General features: G+C 44.0%; 1 protein-coding gene across 2 annotated transcripts in view; it reads right to left on the bottom strand.

Moving 5' to 3' along the window:
• Nucleotides 1–15,428, bottom strand: part of CRY1 (cryptochrome circadian regulator 1) — a 126,803-nt gene that overhangs the window by 11,095 nt on the left and 100,280 nt on the right. Inside the window, exon 12 of one of the 2 annotated variants that reach the window (XM_086921610.1) lies at nt 7,761–7,868. The exons of the other annotated variant lie outside the window; for it this stretch is intronic. Coding sequence (XP_086777736.1) covers nt 7,765–7,868 — 104 coding nt within the window. The 3' untranslated portion in view covers nt 7,761–7,764. The remainder of the gene's footprint in view (nt 1–7,760; nt 7,869–15,428) is intronic. 2 annotated transcript variants of the gene reach the window in all.

Genomic DNA, 15,428 nt, shown 5'->3' with positions numbered 1-15,428 from the left:
AGAGAATCATACATATACGTTTCACTTCTTTCTAAGCAAAAAATGTGTTGTGCAATTGATAAAGGTTACTGGATTAATGTGCCTGCTGTAGGTATCTGTTTGCAACATTTAAATGCTAGCAGATCATCTACCCTTTCCTCCTTCCAAGTTTGATAATATTCCTAGGTTAAGGGGTCTCGCAAGTTGTTTTGCTCTGTGCCCCACCAAATAAGGTTGGCCTACAAATATATAGGTTGAAGTGCTATTTGAGATACTATTGCAATATAACACTGCTTGAACATCACATTTGATGGTTCTTAAGAATACACTCTGTGTACATTTCCAGGGATGGACATGGTACTTAAATCCAAATCCAAATCTCAGGTTCTCAGTTTGTAGAAGGAAGTGCTTTAGCTCGATGGATAGATATACCCATATGGTTGAGCTCACCTACTAGCACTTAAATCTGTTGGTAGGTTTGGCAGTAATCTGGGGTAAAGTGACTATTGGCCTTCCTTACAATTTGATAGTTTTCGACTATTTGTTCTCTTACCAATGATATTTGTAAACCACAGATCTTACTTCATAGGAAGTGAGGCGCTTCATGAAAGCAATATATGCTTAAGATGACACACACAACACAATTGAACAGCTTGGAGAAGGATCTTACAGCAGGGGTAAAAGAGAATGGTGCTTGTGGCCTTTTCCCATGCCAATGTTTGGATCACTGTTTAGTACTTCACGTAAGTTTAAACTTGTGAGTTCGCTGCATTTGTGTCAATATATTGTACTTCATGGGTGTGTTTGCCAGATCTTCTTTCTGTATTCTATCAAGGAGCTGATTCATACAGCTTTAGTTCATTTTGCCGTTTAGAACATACATACATTTGTAGTTCAATCTTGTGTTGACATGTATCCTAGGTCAGCTGTCAGGGGCCAGGGGTGGCTGAATGTGGAAGGTGTACGTTTTTTTCAGTATCTGTATGCTAGGCATTTATGTCGTCACAGAAGCCACAGGTCTTTGCTCCAAAGAATACTATTCCTCCTACCTTCTGCAACAGAGAAGGAATATTAATACCTTTACTGTATGTTTAAAGATGCACCCATGAATACTCATACATATTGTTTGTGTACAAATTGAAAAGAATAGGCTGAGAAGATGCCCTTTTTTCATTCCATGGTTTGTGTCAAATGTCTTTGTTTTTTCTCTTTGTACGAAGCTTATACATTAGCAGTGGTGTTTGTGTAGAGGCTCTAAGGGCCATATTAGCAAGAACCTTGTTAAAATTATCTCTGTTTTAGCGGCAGGAAACTGCTGCTAAAACAGCGATAATCGGCTTGCTAATATGCATGATAGAATTCCAATAGAAGCCCAGGTTAGATGTGCAGGACATCTAACCTGGGCTTCTATTGGAATTTCATAACGTATATTAGCAAGCCCATTATCGTTGTTTTAGCAGCAGTTTCCTGCTGCTAAAACAGCAACAATTTTAACGAGGTTCTTGCTAACATGCCCCTTAGATTTTATGTGGATCGCAGTAAGTAAGTGCATTCTTCCAAAAGTCCGCTTGTAACCTACAAGGGACCATGACTCAGAGAAGGATGTACCTAAGGCCTCCATTTCTTCCAAGAACCTGCTCCTTTTAAAATAATATACACGGCTGACACATAGGCTTTGCTACATGCCTTTTTTAGTAGTCAATATATAGTGTGAATTTTGCGTTTGACAAGGTCACAATAAACAACATCCTCAACGGAACTTTTCACGTCTGTATTAGTAGCAGTTTCTGTATCTCCAGTTACCTTGAATGGTTGTAAATCTTCCAGGATGTATGTAGCAAGAAGGTACTGAAGACGGAGGACGAAGTAAAGATTGCTCACTGTAGCAACTTTGATAGTGTTAGTTCTTGTGTCTCGTTTTCTCTTTTTCCCTTTCCTGCTAGCCCCTTTGCTGTCTTAACAGAGGAAGTGAAATGGAGACAGGCCCAGCTGGAATTTGTCAGGCTTTTCCCAGTGGTGGGACACGCCTGTGCTCAGGCTTTCTCTGGGTCCCGACCTGTAAGTAGTATGATCCCTACCTGTGAAATAAGCATTTAGTGGCTAATCTGTACAACTCAAGGCTATAAACACATCTGCAACTAATCTTTTCTGAGAAGTTATAATGTGACCCCACCGCTAGTTGACCTCGCACAGAGATACTGTAATCTCATATGAACTTTAGGATAAAAGATGTTACACATTGTTGTGTTAATACAAATCTTTAATTTATTGGTAAATGTTAGTTGGTGCACTAACAATGTTAAAGAGGGCTAAGGTATCTCATCTGCGTCATCAATAAATAGGATATCTAGAAGGAAGGCATCTTCAGAAGGGATTTGTAAAATCTAAATTTTACCAGATACATTTTGTCAAATTTGAATTTTTTTAAATTCTGGCATAAATATATCAAACACACAATAGAATATATTGGGGCTCCCGAACTATGGGCCCATGCAGCCACGATATCTTTACCTTCAAAAAGCACCCTTAAAAAGCTATACTGGTCAGCGGTACAGGCAAAAGCTGCAACAAGAGCAGACCTCCCTTCCTTAACTCAAATATTGTTTTTTGTTACAACTTAAACAAGCATCAAGGTTAAAAGTTCTAGTTGGGGTGCATGGCAGATTATTCTGTCTCTGACCGGGTACTTCTGATGTTTCCTGAAAATTCTCATACTTGTGGGGTGGTAAGGATGCATGCACCAATTCTTGTTCATACATTTTAAAAGTCAATGGGGCATATTATAAAGAGTGGCGTTTAAAATTATCGCCGGTTTAGCGGCAAAAACTGCCGCTAAACCGGCTATAATGGGCTTGATAATATGCCCTGGAGAATTCCAATAGAAGCCCATGTTCTGGTGTGAACATGGGCTTCTATTGGAATTCTTCAGGGCATATTATCAAGCCCATTATCGCCGCGTTAGCTGCAGTTTTCTGCCGCTAAACTGGCGATAATTTTAACGCCGTGCTTGATAATGTGCCCCTAGGTCTGTGCTTTCTCCATGACATTAGATTAAAGATTTATCTACAGAGTGCTTTCAATAAAAGTGCTGAGTTTCTGAAAAGCTGTATTTAATTATATTCAGTTCAGAGTGTTCTATTTTTTATTTCCATGTTCCTCAGTTTGAAATCAGATATAGATATAATTGGTGTGAAGGTCAAAAGGACACCAAAGTTACTGCTTAATTAAATCTAGAGTTCAACACTTTGTTTCAACATACCTACTCTTGAACTAACATTGCTTTATCTATTTTTCTGGATCAAGAGGTCATATTGGAACAATAATAGAGAAATAACTATTTCTTATGTCGATGCATGTATGATTAAATATACATGGAATGCTTATCAGAAGTAATTAATTTTTTTAGAAGAAGAGTTTTGCTTGGAAAAGATGTTCTCTGGTGAAGATTTTCACATTTGGTTTCTTTTGTTTAGTCGTTTTAAAAATATTAATAGGGGGGCAAGTGGAGTTCCCAGTAAGGCACAGTTTCTATTTGTTTTGGTGGGTATATGTTTTCTCACATAGAGGAACTATGTGTTTGAGTGTGAATAGTATAAATACATGGCAAACACAAGGAGAGGATGGACAGAGCGCTAAATCTTTTCAGACACTCACCCCGAGTCACACATCTGGGTTTAATGCATCATCCTTCTTTAGCTCACTTAGCCACCCCAGTTGATATACAGCTATATGCAAATCAGTCTTGACCCTGTGCCTCATGGGAACAGTCCAGCCCGAAATGCCAAGGAATGTCTTCCCTGGACCGGAAACAAGCATCCTGGGTCCGGTATCGGGGTAACAGCACTCATCAGCCAGGCTAGCTTGAATCCAGTCGCAAAGTGAGCAAGAGACCCACGTCTGGGTATACCCTGCCAACTTAGGGTGAACAAAGCAATCACAAGGAGATGATGGACGGAGGGCTGAATCTTTTCAGACACTCACCCTCAGCCACAGATCTGGGTTGAATCCATCATTGTTCTTTAGCTCACTTCGCCACCCCAGTTCAGACATAGCTATATGCAAATCAGTCTTGACCCTGTGCCTTATGGAAACAGGCCTTCCCGAACTGCCAATCCATGTCTTCCCTGGACCGGAAACAAGCATCCTGGGACCGGTATTTGGCTAACATCCGTCATCAGCCAGGCTAGATTGAATCCAGTGTCAAAGTGAGCAAGGGACCCACAACTGGGCATAACCTGCCAACTTAGGGCAAACAAAGCAAACACAAGGATATGATGGACGGAGTGCTGAAACCTTTCAGACACTCACCCCCAGTCACAGATCTGGGTTGAATCCATCATTGTTCTTTAGCTCACTTCACCACCCCAGTTCAGAAACAGCAATATGCAAATTAGTCTTGACCCTGTGCCTTATGGAAACAGGCCTTCCCGAACTGCCAATCCATGTCGTCCCTGGAGCAGAAACAAGCATCCTGGGACCGGTTTCAGGCTAACAGCCCTCATCAGCCAGGCTAGCTTAAATCCAGTGGCAAAATTATCAAGGGGCCCATGTCTGGGCATACCCTGCCAACTTAGGGTGAACAAAGCAAACACAAGTAGATGATGGACAGAGCACTGAAACTTTTCAGACAATTAATGGATCACAATAACCCGGAAGAGCTATAAGAAGACCTTCCAGTTGAGATAGGAGGCAGATTATTCCATCTCTGGATCTTATCTGGTACTTCTGCGGTTTTCCTGAAAATCCTCCTTGTGAGGGGGTAAGGGTGCTTACACTGAATCCTGTTCATACATTCTAAAAGTCTAAATCTGTGCTTTCTCCATGACATTAGAGTAAAGATTTATATAATATACTGATGTATAAACAGCCAAGGGGGCAGTGGCCTCTGAACACCTCTTAGCAATTGCACTGTGTAAGATTTACTGGAGGTAACAGGAGGGGTAACTACCCCTCCTGTTACCTCCAGTAAGTCCAACACAGTAGGATTGCTAACTTCCTATACCATGCCACGCCCCCTTTCTCCACCACTCTGCATACACACCTCATGGTGCGTTCTGGGTTGGTGGATTAAGTCCCCTTGAAACCTGAGGGTCCCAGGGGGCCAACTAGCCCACCAGGTACCTCCAGTAAGTGCCTCAGAGCTGGATTGCAGAGAGGTGGTCAAGGCCACGCCCCTTTTCCCACCACTCTGCAACCGCAGCTCAAGGCGCACTGCTGCTCGGAGGATGAAATCTACTATGTCATGAGGTCCTTAGGACACAAGAGATCCTCATCGCCCCACCAGCAGTGCGCCAAGAGGCACGTTTGCACAGTGGTTGGAAAAAGGAGCTTGACCTCAGACCACCTCTTTGTAATCCAGCTCTGTGGCGCTTACTAGAGATACCTTTTGGGCTACTTGGCCCTCAGGGACCCTCGGTATTCAAGGGAAATTAATTCCCCAACTTACAATGAGACAGGGGGCGCGTTTGATGAGTGGTGCAGGGAGGAGGCAGGCATCCAGGGAGATGTCAGCTTTTTTTGGGGGCTATTTTTTTTAGAAGGGGCCTGTGTGGCCCCCCTCCTTCTTTTACTTTTTTTGGGGCCCTGAGAACCGCATCCCCCAGGGCCTGGACCTTTTTAAAAAAAAAGTTTTAAAAGAAAACGGGAAGAGGGCTCTTACTGTTGAGGGCTGTGGGGGCGCCCCAATGCCCTCACGGTTCCTCGGGCTCCCCACCGCCTGCTGGAGATGGCATCGCTTTTGAGCAAGGGGAGCTGCCGACATGAAGCTTCCCTTGCTCAAAAGCAACCCTGCTTTGCTTCGTTGAAGCAAAGCAAAGTTTGCAATGACAGGGTGGGAGCCGCGCGGCTCCCGCCCTGTCATTGCAAACGGCAATGTCCCGGGGGTGGGCACCACAGGAAATTGTAAGAGCCGGCCCTGGGGGGTGGTGGTCCCCAGGGCCATCAAGGGCTCCAGGAAAGGGGCCGCGCAGCCACCTCCCAACGATTGTAAAGCCCCGGGGGGCCCCGTACCAGACCCCGTATTTAAATATAGAGTGCCCCGGGGAGGTGGTGGTCCCCAGGGCAGTGTGGGGGGCTTCACCCCCCCATTAATTATTTATTATTACAACGCCAGGGATGTGGCAGTCCCCGGGGCTTGGAAGGGTCTACGAGGCCCCCACCCTTATTTAAATGAAGCCCCAGGGAGGTGAACGTGGCGGTCCCCAGGACTTGAGGGGCCCACAAGGCCCCCACCCTTATCTTAATGAAGCTCCAGGGAGGTGGCGGGGAGGCTGCGTGCCCCCTTGAATAAATTTTCAAGCCCCGGGGAGGTGGTGGTCCACAGGGCTTTGGGGGCCCCGCTACATAATTGAAATCGCCCCGGGACCTGGCCCAACCGGGGGTTTTGAAAAACAAAGCACCGGCGTGACCCTGCCCAAAAACAAAAAACAAAAAATGCTTTTTTTGGGTAGGGACCCCCTGAGCAGGCTTGGGGAGTCAGGTTGTTTTTACCCTGCCTCCTTTTCATGTTTTGAATGCATCTCTAACCTTTTTCTTTCTCCCGCCGTACCGAGTCACAAGATGGCTGTAAACACTTCCTGGTGTGAAGTGTTGGCAGCCAATCAGAGGCAAGCTCGTGCTCAGGAGAGCTCAGCCAATCAGATCTCACAATTTTCAAATATTGATACCTGTAAATCTTTAAATATCTCAAAAACTACTGAACGGATTTACACCATTTACAAAAAAGTGTGCTTTCAGGACGCCCGTACCAGTGATTCAAGGAAAAGGTTGAGCCTTACTCAGCTGCTCGAGTGCCTTCCAAACTGCGTGTGTCAACTAGGAGCTTGAGATATATATATATATATATATATATATATATATATATATTCTGCTCATTGGGGATGTGTCCTTGAGTTGAGCCGCACACGAGTCACAGGTAAGCTTTTCCCCATTCGCTTTATTTGGTATGAAAAGTCGCGCGTAATAATTCACTGCACCTGTTAAAGCGCTACGCGTTTCGAGGCATCTCTTCATCAGGGGCCAATCAGAAGAGAGCATGCAGGGAACCTTTTCCTTGTTCAGCAATGTCGTGCCCCATGATTGGATGCTCTTTGAGGAGACTGCACATAGCCTTATGGGAGTTGGAGTCCTGAAATGAAGTCCTGGATGGATGCTCTCTTGAATGAATGCGGAGCGTTCCTGTTCTCAATCCAACTCTGTGTTTCCCACAAATGAGCCCGATACTTCATGAGCGTCGTGGCCTCCTCCCGCAGGGGTAGTGCTGGCTCTGCGACAAGGCAGCCGCGTGTAACATTTTGCTCGTTGTGGATGTGTCCTTGAATTGAGCCGCACACGAGTAACAGGTAAGCTTTTCCCCATTCGCTTTATTTGGTATGAACAGTCACGCTTAAGGTTGCCTGCATGCTCTCTTCTGATTGGCCCCTGGAGAAGAGATGCCTCGAAACGCGTAGGGCTTTAACAGGTGCAGTGAATTATTAAGCGCGATTGTTCATACCAAATAAAGCAAATGGGGAAAATAAATATTTTACTTTTTAAATTTTCAAATGACATCAGGGAGGTAAGTAAAGTGAACCAATATATGTATATACTCCTACCATGTCTTTTTTCTTGCCCTCAGTATTATTCCAAGGTATTGCGGTATGTTGTTGAAATAATCTGTAGATGTAAATACCCTTCCCTGAGGCTATACTATCTAAACTACAGGCTATACTGTCTGAATGAACAGTACAGAAAAACACAACATTAAAGTTTAGTTTATCGTTTTCACGTATGCAGTAACTTACCTAATTAAAGACTGCTTTGTCGCTGGAATTTTGGCCCTATGCTTTGTATATCCTCTTCAGAGTTAGGGCGTTTCCCGCTGCTTACAACTGTGCAGAGGGAGTTTCTTCCTTTAAAATGAAACCAAACTTGCAAGTTTAGAATTATTTCTGCATAAGTAAAAGGGAAACTGAGAAACATACCCCGATTACTTACAAAGAAACATAGAAACGTTCATCATGGAAAATACCTGAACTTTTGCTCAACAAATGTAAGCATACTCTAACATGGCTAACATTATAAATCTCACATGTATAAAATAAAAAACCTCAATCATACAACAGTAAATTCTAATACCCTTTTATTGACTAAAATTATTTCACAGTAAATCAGATTAGTAAAAAAAAAGTCTACAATTATTTAGTGAATGATACAACTCCACAGAAAAAGTTATACACCAATATTATGTCCATTAAAACGTCTTGCATTACCATCACTTTAATTTTTTTTTAGCCAGGACTATGAAGTATCCCCTAGTTAATCATTTGATCAAAAAATGTGCATTGTATTCCTAACTCTGTCTCCCTTATATCAGTTACACATCTCATTTTTAGTTCAAAATGTATTTAGCTGCCTGGATGTAACTGTAGTTTCGCTGAAGCCCCGGGGTTGGGAAGGATTTAAGTTTGCTGCTGGCACCAGAACAAGTCAAATGGACTATATAGCTCATAATGATAACATGTTACTACTATTATCAAGGTTGTATTCGCTCAAATACTGTGGGGAACCAGGAGCCAAATAGGAAAGCAAAATCCAGGCAAAGCATCAGGAGCAACAACTCTGTCATAATTCCTAATCACATTTTAATCTACTCCCAAACCTACACCTACAAAGTATTTACAGGAAGAATGTTGATTGGCCCACGTCGTGGCCTCACAAAAAATGGGATGTTTCTGAACGCAATTAAATAAGAATTACTCTGGTGTAGTGGGCATTAAGACAGGATATGATCCGATGATAAGTGGTGGATTTTTGCAAGATGCATTTTTTAAGCACAGCACAAAGCATCTAGGAATGATACTAAACTACCCAATGTTATCGGGAACAGAGCTAATTTACTTAATGTGGTGAATATAAACTTCATCACATCTCATATCCATACTGTGCAAGTAAACTCAGCTTGTGATGTATGAGAAATACAGTTGAGAAGGCAGAGTGATATACATCTTCCGGTTGAAAGTCCTTTCTACGTTACTATTGTAATAAATATTAGATTATTATAGTGAAATGCTACCTCTATTCAGATTTGGAACACACCGAAAACATTTCTCAGTTAAGAATTTAAACATAATTGACCAACAAGCCTGCACCACCAGATCCTCCTGCGGATGTCTCTATCAACGCATGAAACACAGAGAGATGATGGAGCGAGCACTGAAACATTTCTGGCACTCACCTGCAGTCACAGATCTGGATTGAATCCACCATTGTTCATTAGCTCACTTAGCCACCCCAGTTCAGACCCAGCCATATGAAAATTAGTCTTGACCCTGTTTCTCGTGGGAACAGTCCAGCCCGAACTGCCAAGCCAGGTGTTTCCTGGACCAGAAACAAGCCGCCTGGGACCAGTTTTGGGGTAACATCCCTCATGGCAATTGCACGAACTCAGAGATTTAATTACCATGCTAACATCGGATTGGGAGGTGCGCCGGTTCAGGGACCAGGGAGCTGTGAGCCTGTTCTAATGGAAAAAAAGTGGTAAAGTTATCTCAGCTGAAGAGATCAGAAGGGAGGGACTTGACATATGTGTCAATCCGACCTGTACTGTATGGATACAGCTAAGCCTCTAATGCAAGCTTATTATGTCTGGAGCATGCCTCGAGATCCACATGTTTTGCCGCAACAGTAATTAACTGTTTCTCTATCCTGGTGAGTTTCCCTGTAGTATCTGTTGTATATTCTTCAAGATCAGATATTTGGCGCTCTGCTCCATCCAAACCAGCCACACCTATGTCCAATCTTTCTTTCAAGCGGTCCAACCGCTTTGTCACTGTGTCAATCTCGGCAGCAATGAACTGTATCCTGGCCTTCAACTCGGAAAGGATTACGATGGATGCATCGGGAGTCACAACCTCCTCTCCCCCAACCGCACCCTCCGCAACTGTAGCAGACACCTCCATGTGGCGAGATGTGCAAGTGGTGTTAAATTTCAGTTTCCTCTGTTTGGGTTCACCTTTGTCCATCGTGGGCTGGTGAAGTGTTGTTCCTAGGTTATGGATGTGTGACAGAGAGGTAGCACCTTTGGGTGCCTCACGCCATTGGCAGCTGTGTCCATAGGATGGACAACACAAGGCATTACCATAGATGTGTCAAAGCTAGGACAAGACAAGAAAAAGCTATCAATACAGGGATGATGTGCCCGGAGTGCCTATGAATGGCATAGTGAAGGGACCCACCCACCACACCACAGCTGCATCAGGCATAGAAAACAAGTAGGGACACTTCATGTCAGACCAGCCCAGTGCGAAGACGCCATATCACAGGCTGCCCCATCCATGTAGAGGGGTGGAGAGGGAGGATGAGGAGTCTAGTGTCAGAAGCAGTTTGCCGATCAGCAGCATGCCTCGCCTCAGCGACTCATCTGGCTGTGCGGTGGAGAAGTGAATGTGGGCCAGCCATCGCCTCACTACGAATCAATCAGCCACTTCACAGGGTTACTGGAACGGGGGAGACACACACCCTACCCGTCCAATGCGGCAGATGGGAAGGAAAGTGGCCTTAGGCTTGTCCCTGTTGCAGCCTGACCCTTGAGAACAGCCTGACCCTTGAGAACAGGCCCTCCAACTATGAAAGCGTGCATTATATATGCCGCAAATGCTCACATGCCTCAGCGGGCTCCCCCTGGGGGTTTTACAGTCACCTCTCGACCCAGTGATGGCTGATATAGCCGGGGGTCATCTGATAATGATGATGCACGCCTCATGGAGCTCCGCGATAGGCTGTCATCTTGGTCTCCTGCATGGCCAGGTCCCACAGAATTCTGCTTCTTAATGAGAACATGGGCTTTTAGAGTAAGCACAGAACATTCGCAAAGTTTGAAAGGGTATAAAATGGACCTGGGATAGAATCTGGACCCTGTGTTCAGCGGCACTATCAATCACGCACACACCTGCATCCATAAAAGCAGAAAGTGAGGTTGAGAAGTCTCCTACATGTTAATGTTAACAGTACTTATAAAGCGCTAACAATCATCCTAAGTTAGGATATCACGGCGCTATAATGGCAGTGGTGAATGTGAATGATAGGCAGATAGTGGAATCGATGTTTTAGTCAGGCTTGGGGAAGAGAAATGTTTTTAAATGTTTCTTGAAGGACAGGTAGCAGTCTGTTAATCTAAGATTTGCGGGCAGCTCATTCCATCTGGTTGCTGCCAGGTGGGAGAAAGCCCTTCCACCCATCCTTGTTGTTTTTACACGGGTTGTTCTAGCACGTGCTGTAGTTTGGGAATGCAGATTCCTGGATGGTGCATAGAATTTCACTTTGTTTTTTAAGATGCATGGGCCTGTATTATGTAGTGTTCTAAATGTTATGCACAGTAATTTGAAGGTAGCTCTTTGCCTCATTGGCAACCAGTGGAGCTCTCTTAGGCAACTCTTGGCTGAGTCAAATTTTCTTTTGTTGCAAATTGCTCTTGCCGCAGCATTCTGTACAACCTGAAGTTTACAGAACAAATAATCAGCCATTCCTGCAAACAGGGAGTTTCCGTAATCCAGCCTGCTCATCAGTAGGGACTGGACAAGAATCTTTTTGCACTCAGTAGGAATCCATGGGAACACTCGTCTAAGCATTTTCAAGACTACCTGAACAGCCGGCTCAAATTCCACGCACCACAAAGGACCCTATGATCAGCCCAGCTCTCCTACGCCGAGGTCCCCCGAACCACAAAGACCAGATCGGGAGGCCGCTCCTTCTCCTTCCTCGCGGTCAAAGCATGGAACGCCCTTCCGCTCCACCTCAGACAGACAACAATCGCTCCCCATCTTCGCAAGAAACCTCATAACCTGGCTCTTCGACAGACCCCTGCTTGATGGAATGAAACCTGCACCCCCCACCCCTAGCGCCTTGAGACCCTTACGGGTGAGTAGTAGCGCTTTAACAAACTCCTGATTGATTGATTGATTGATTGAAGACTGCAAAACCTTTACCACAGATTGACAGTACAAGATTTTTCATGCTCAGAGTGTTGTCTAGTGTCACACCTAGATTTTTTGCCGTTGTTGTCGGGCTGGGGGGGGTACCCAAAGATGTAGGCCACCAACTGCTATCCCATAGCTGTATGTGTCTGCCAAACAATAGTATTTCACACTTGTCTGCATTCAACTTAAGACAATGGCTGTGCATCCAATTGGCTAATTCATTGAGGCAGTTTAATAGCCTCTCCTTTGAATCATTTCCCTCATCTAATGTGATCATTAGTTGGGTGTCGTCTGCATATGAGCAGATTACGACACCCCATTTTCTTCCTATTTCAGCCAACGAGGAGACATACACATTGAATAATGTTGGACTCAGAGAGGCCCCTTGCGGGACTCCATATTTGATGTTCCGGGGAGGGGATGAAAAATCACCCATCCGTACTAGTTGTGTTCTCTCAAGCATAAAGGATCGCAGCCACCCTAAAGCATTTTCCCGGATACCTTTCGCAGCAATAATTTCCAATAACCGTTTATGTGGTACGGTATCAAATGCCGCCGAGAGGTCCAATAATATCAGGGCAGCTGTCTTACCCTGGGTACATCGTACCCAAAAGTATGCATGACCGCCCTCAACACATCACAGACTCCTCCTTATTTTTTTAAGTCAGCAAAAGCTGAAAACCTTGTTCTTTGGCTAACTCTGTGGAGTGGACACCCTACACCTTGGTCCTACACCTACTTGCCTACTCATGCGCCTAGATACCCTCACTGGTGATTAGCTGCACCATACAAATCCTAGAACCATAACGTAACATAACATATGTGTAATCACTGGCAGCACAGCAAGCTGCAATCGCTTACAGAATTTTGGTACAGATACAGGGTGATGTCAGGGAATGAAGAATAGAACAGGGGGATGCCATCCTGCATGCATTTCAATCAGAGTTCAATCTCCTAAGAAATGGTGCTCACCACAATCTCTGCATGAGTCGGTGTTGTACTATATAAATTCAATGTAAGAATTAATCAGAAAATACATCAAGCCTCGCCTAAAGAATTGGAAATATCTACTTTGCTTAACCCCAAACTGCTTGATTGAATGTATCACAAGACTTCATAGTCTCCCTAGTGTCAGTGGCGCTATAGCGGAGGAGCAGCGCCCCCCACACCAACCTAAAAAGTTGAAAAATAATACCGATAATGAACCAATTTATTTACATTTTAATTTTCAACTTGCACTGCTGCGTCCTGGGGGCTGGGCCATCGTGGGGCAGTCAGGAGTGGGGGTGGTGGGCAGCACTGCTATCATACTCATGTGGGGATGGCCGGCTGTCTCAGGACCGCCAAACTCACATCCGCACTGACCTGTATCCCTCCCTTCCACCTCTCTATCCACCCAGCCCCCACTCCACCCCGCTTCTCGGCACTACGCCCGCTCAGCAGCCCTTCCAAAGGGATTTTGAGGCATTCGGATACGCAGGCAGGAGGACCACACATGGATTAAAGTAGAGGTGATTGGTGAAACGCGTTCGGAGGATCTCAGTATGTAGAATTTTTAGGTGAGCATGTCCACAGGAAGCACAATAACAAGCTGGCCACTTCTAAGTGAGCATGTCTGAGGACTGCAGGTTATACATGTTGCCACTCCTTACTAGATGTTCCAGCTTTTCAAGTTGGGAACCTATGCAAAATAAACATATATGTATGGAGATTATTTAAATTAAATAATATAAATAATAATAATAAAGTAGTTGGCAAATAGGGGCGTTCAAATTGTTTTAGTAACTAGTGCACTTCACACTCTCCACGCTGAGCCCCTTACTCAGAGTTAAAAAAAGAGAGGCGACGATTGGGCAAGAGAAACTGTCCACAGACTGGTAAACTTTACACACCTCAAAGCTGAGAGATTTATAGTTACATTCATGTAAATTGTTCATCCTCAGCTAGACACATTGCTGGCAGGTTCCTGTCCTTGCAAGCTAAGCCCATATTTTGCAAGTTACCATAAAGTCAAGCTAAGGACATCTAGCAGTATAGTGTTGTGGACTTGGTTACCACATTTGAAACGATTTCTGCAATCGCCATTAATACAAAAGTGTTTGGTGAAAGTATGCACTGTAGTAAGCCATATTGATTTGAGAGTGAAGCCGCCGTGTGTCTTTTCAGAATTATTACAGAAGAAATGTTGAGTACGCATTTAAAACCAAGGAAGCATGTCCTGCTAGGGCAAATCAATATAGAACTCTATCGGTTTTGTGATTTATGGGCAGTACTTGTTTTTCAAAACCATATTATTCCAATTTCGTTGAATTTCTTTGAGTATAGCACCAAGGTTTGTGATACAATGCATGTTCATTTATTGTTAATTTTGCTTGCGCAGGTAGCAAATATTATGCCAGGTCATTGACCTACAGATGAAGGACCATTTTGCCCCGAAATGCACTGGGGCAACTACAAATGTTCTGGACTCAACATGTTGATTGGAGAAAAGTTCAAGGTATAATCATCCTGTGACCTTTGAATATTAATGAGGATATAAGTGACACTAAACGGTCTTCAGAAGCAATGTATATAACATTCATTTGGAAACCATTTAATCTAACGTAAATCAATGCATAAACATACATTTGATGGCTACATTGGATGGAGATTGAGTAATATTTTCTGCTTTATGAAAGAAATTAATATATTTGCACCACGGGACTAGTCTCACATTGGGAAATACAAAGCTTGTATGTATAGTGTCCTTGGAAAGAGTACGCAACAAGGTTGCACGTCTTCATGATGAGAAAGCGTTATAACATTTGGGGCTTAATGTCAAGAGTGCACTACTGCCAATCATAGCTTGGCCTCCCTACTTCCCTATGCCATAGAACTCAAGAAGCACCTTACTGACAGCACCTAAATAGGCCAAAGCTAGTCAGGGACTGCTGGTGATCCCATTCATAGTGGACCTGGCCTGGCATTTGAGATTGAACTGTTCCTACTGGAGAAGTACCAAAACAGATGGACTATATTGCACACCAGAATAATTACTGGTTGCTAATATAAATTCAAGAAAATCACTCATCGCTTTTTTGTTTTATGCCATACTGTTCTGATTAGATGATCTAGACAAGGGGCCAGCCCGTACTAAGAAACAAGGGGACAACGCATCCGCTTCTACTGCAAGGTGAGAGACGGAAGGCACTGAGTGATACCATTAGAGCGCAAACTGAGCCTGTGCAACCCAGAAATATTGTTCCATGTAAGTGACTCAAAATCCTTTATCGTTGCACTATTGTGTCATAATGTCCCAGCTCAGATGCGACTGACAACCTGCCACTATGAATCTTGTCAGCCTAGTGTGCAGGCTTTAAACAAAGGATATATTCAGAGCCATTGGCATAGTGACAAAAAGATACAGCAGCTTGGGTAGAATATAATCTTAAGGAGGGTCACAATCTGAGTCAAAGATACAAGGATCCCTGGAACTGCTGGACCATAATTGTCCCC

This window comes from Lissotriton vulgaris, chromosome 1_1 (assembly GCF_964263255.1).
Source record: "Lissotriton vulgaris chromosome 1_1, aLisVul1.2, whole genome shotgun sequence".
Lineage (NCBI taxonomy): Eukaryota > Metazoa > Chordata > Amphibia > Caudata > Salamandridae > Lissotriton > Lissotriton vulgaris.
The sequence above is the reverse complement of the archived record's forward strand: the minus strand, read 5'-3'. Positions and strand labels throughout refer to the sequence as shown.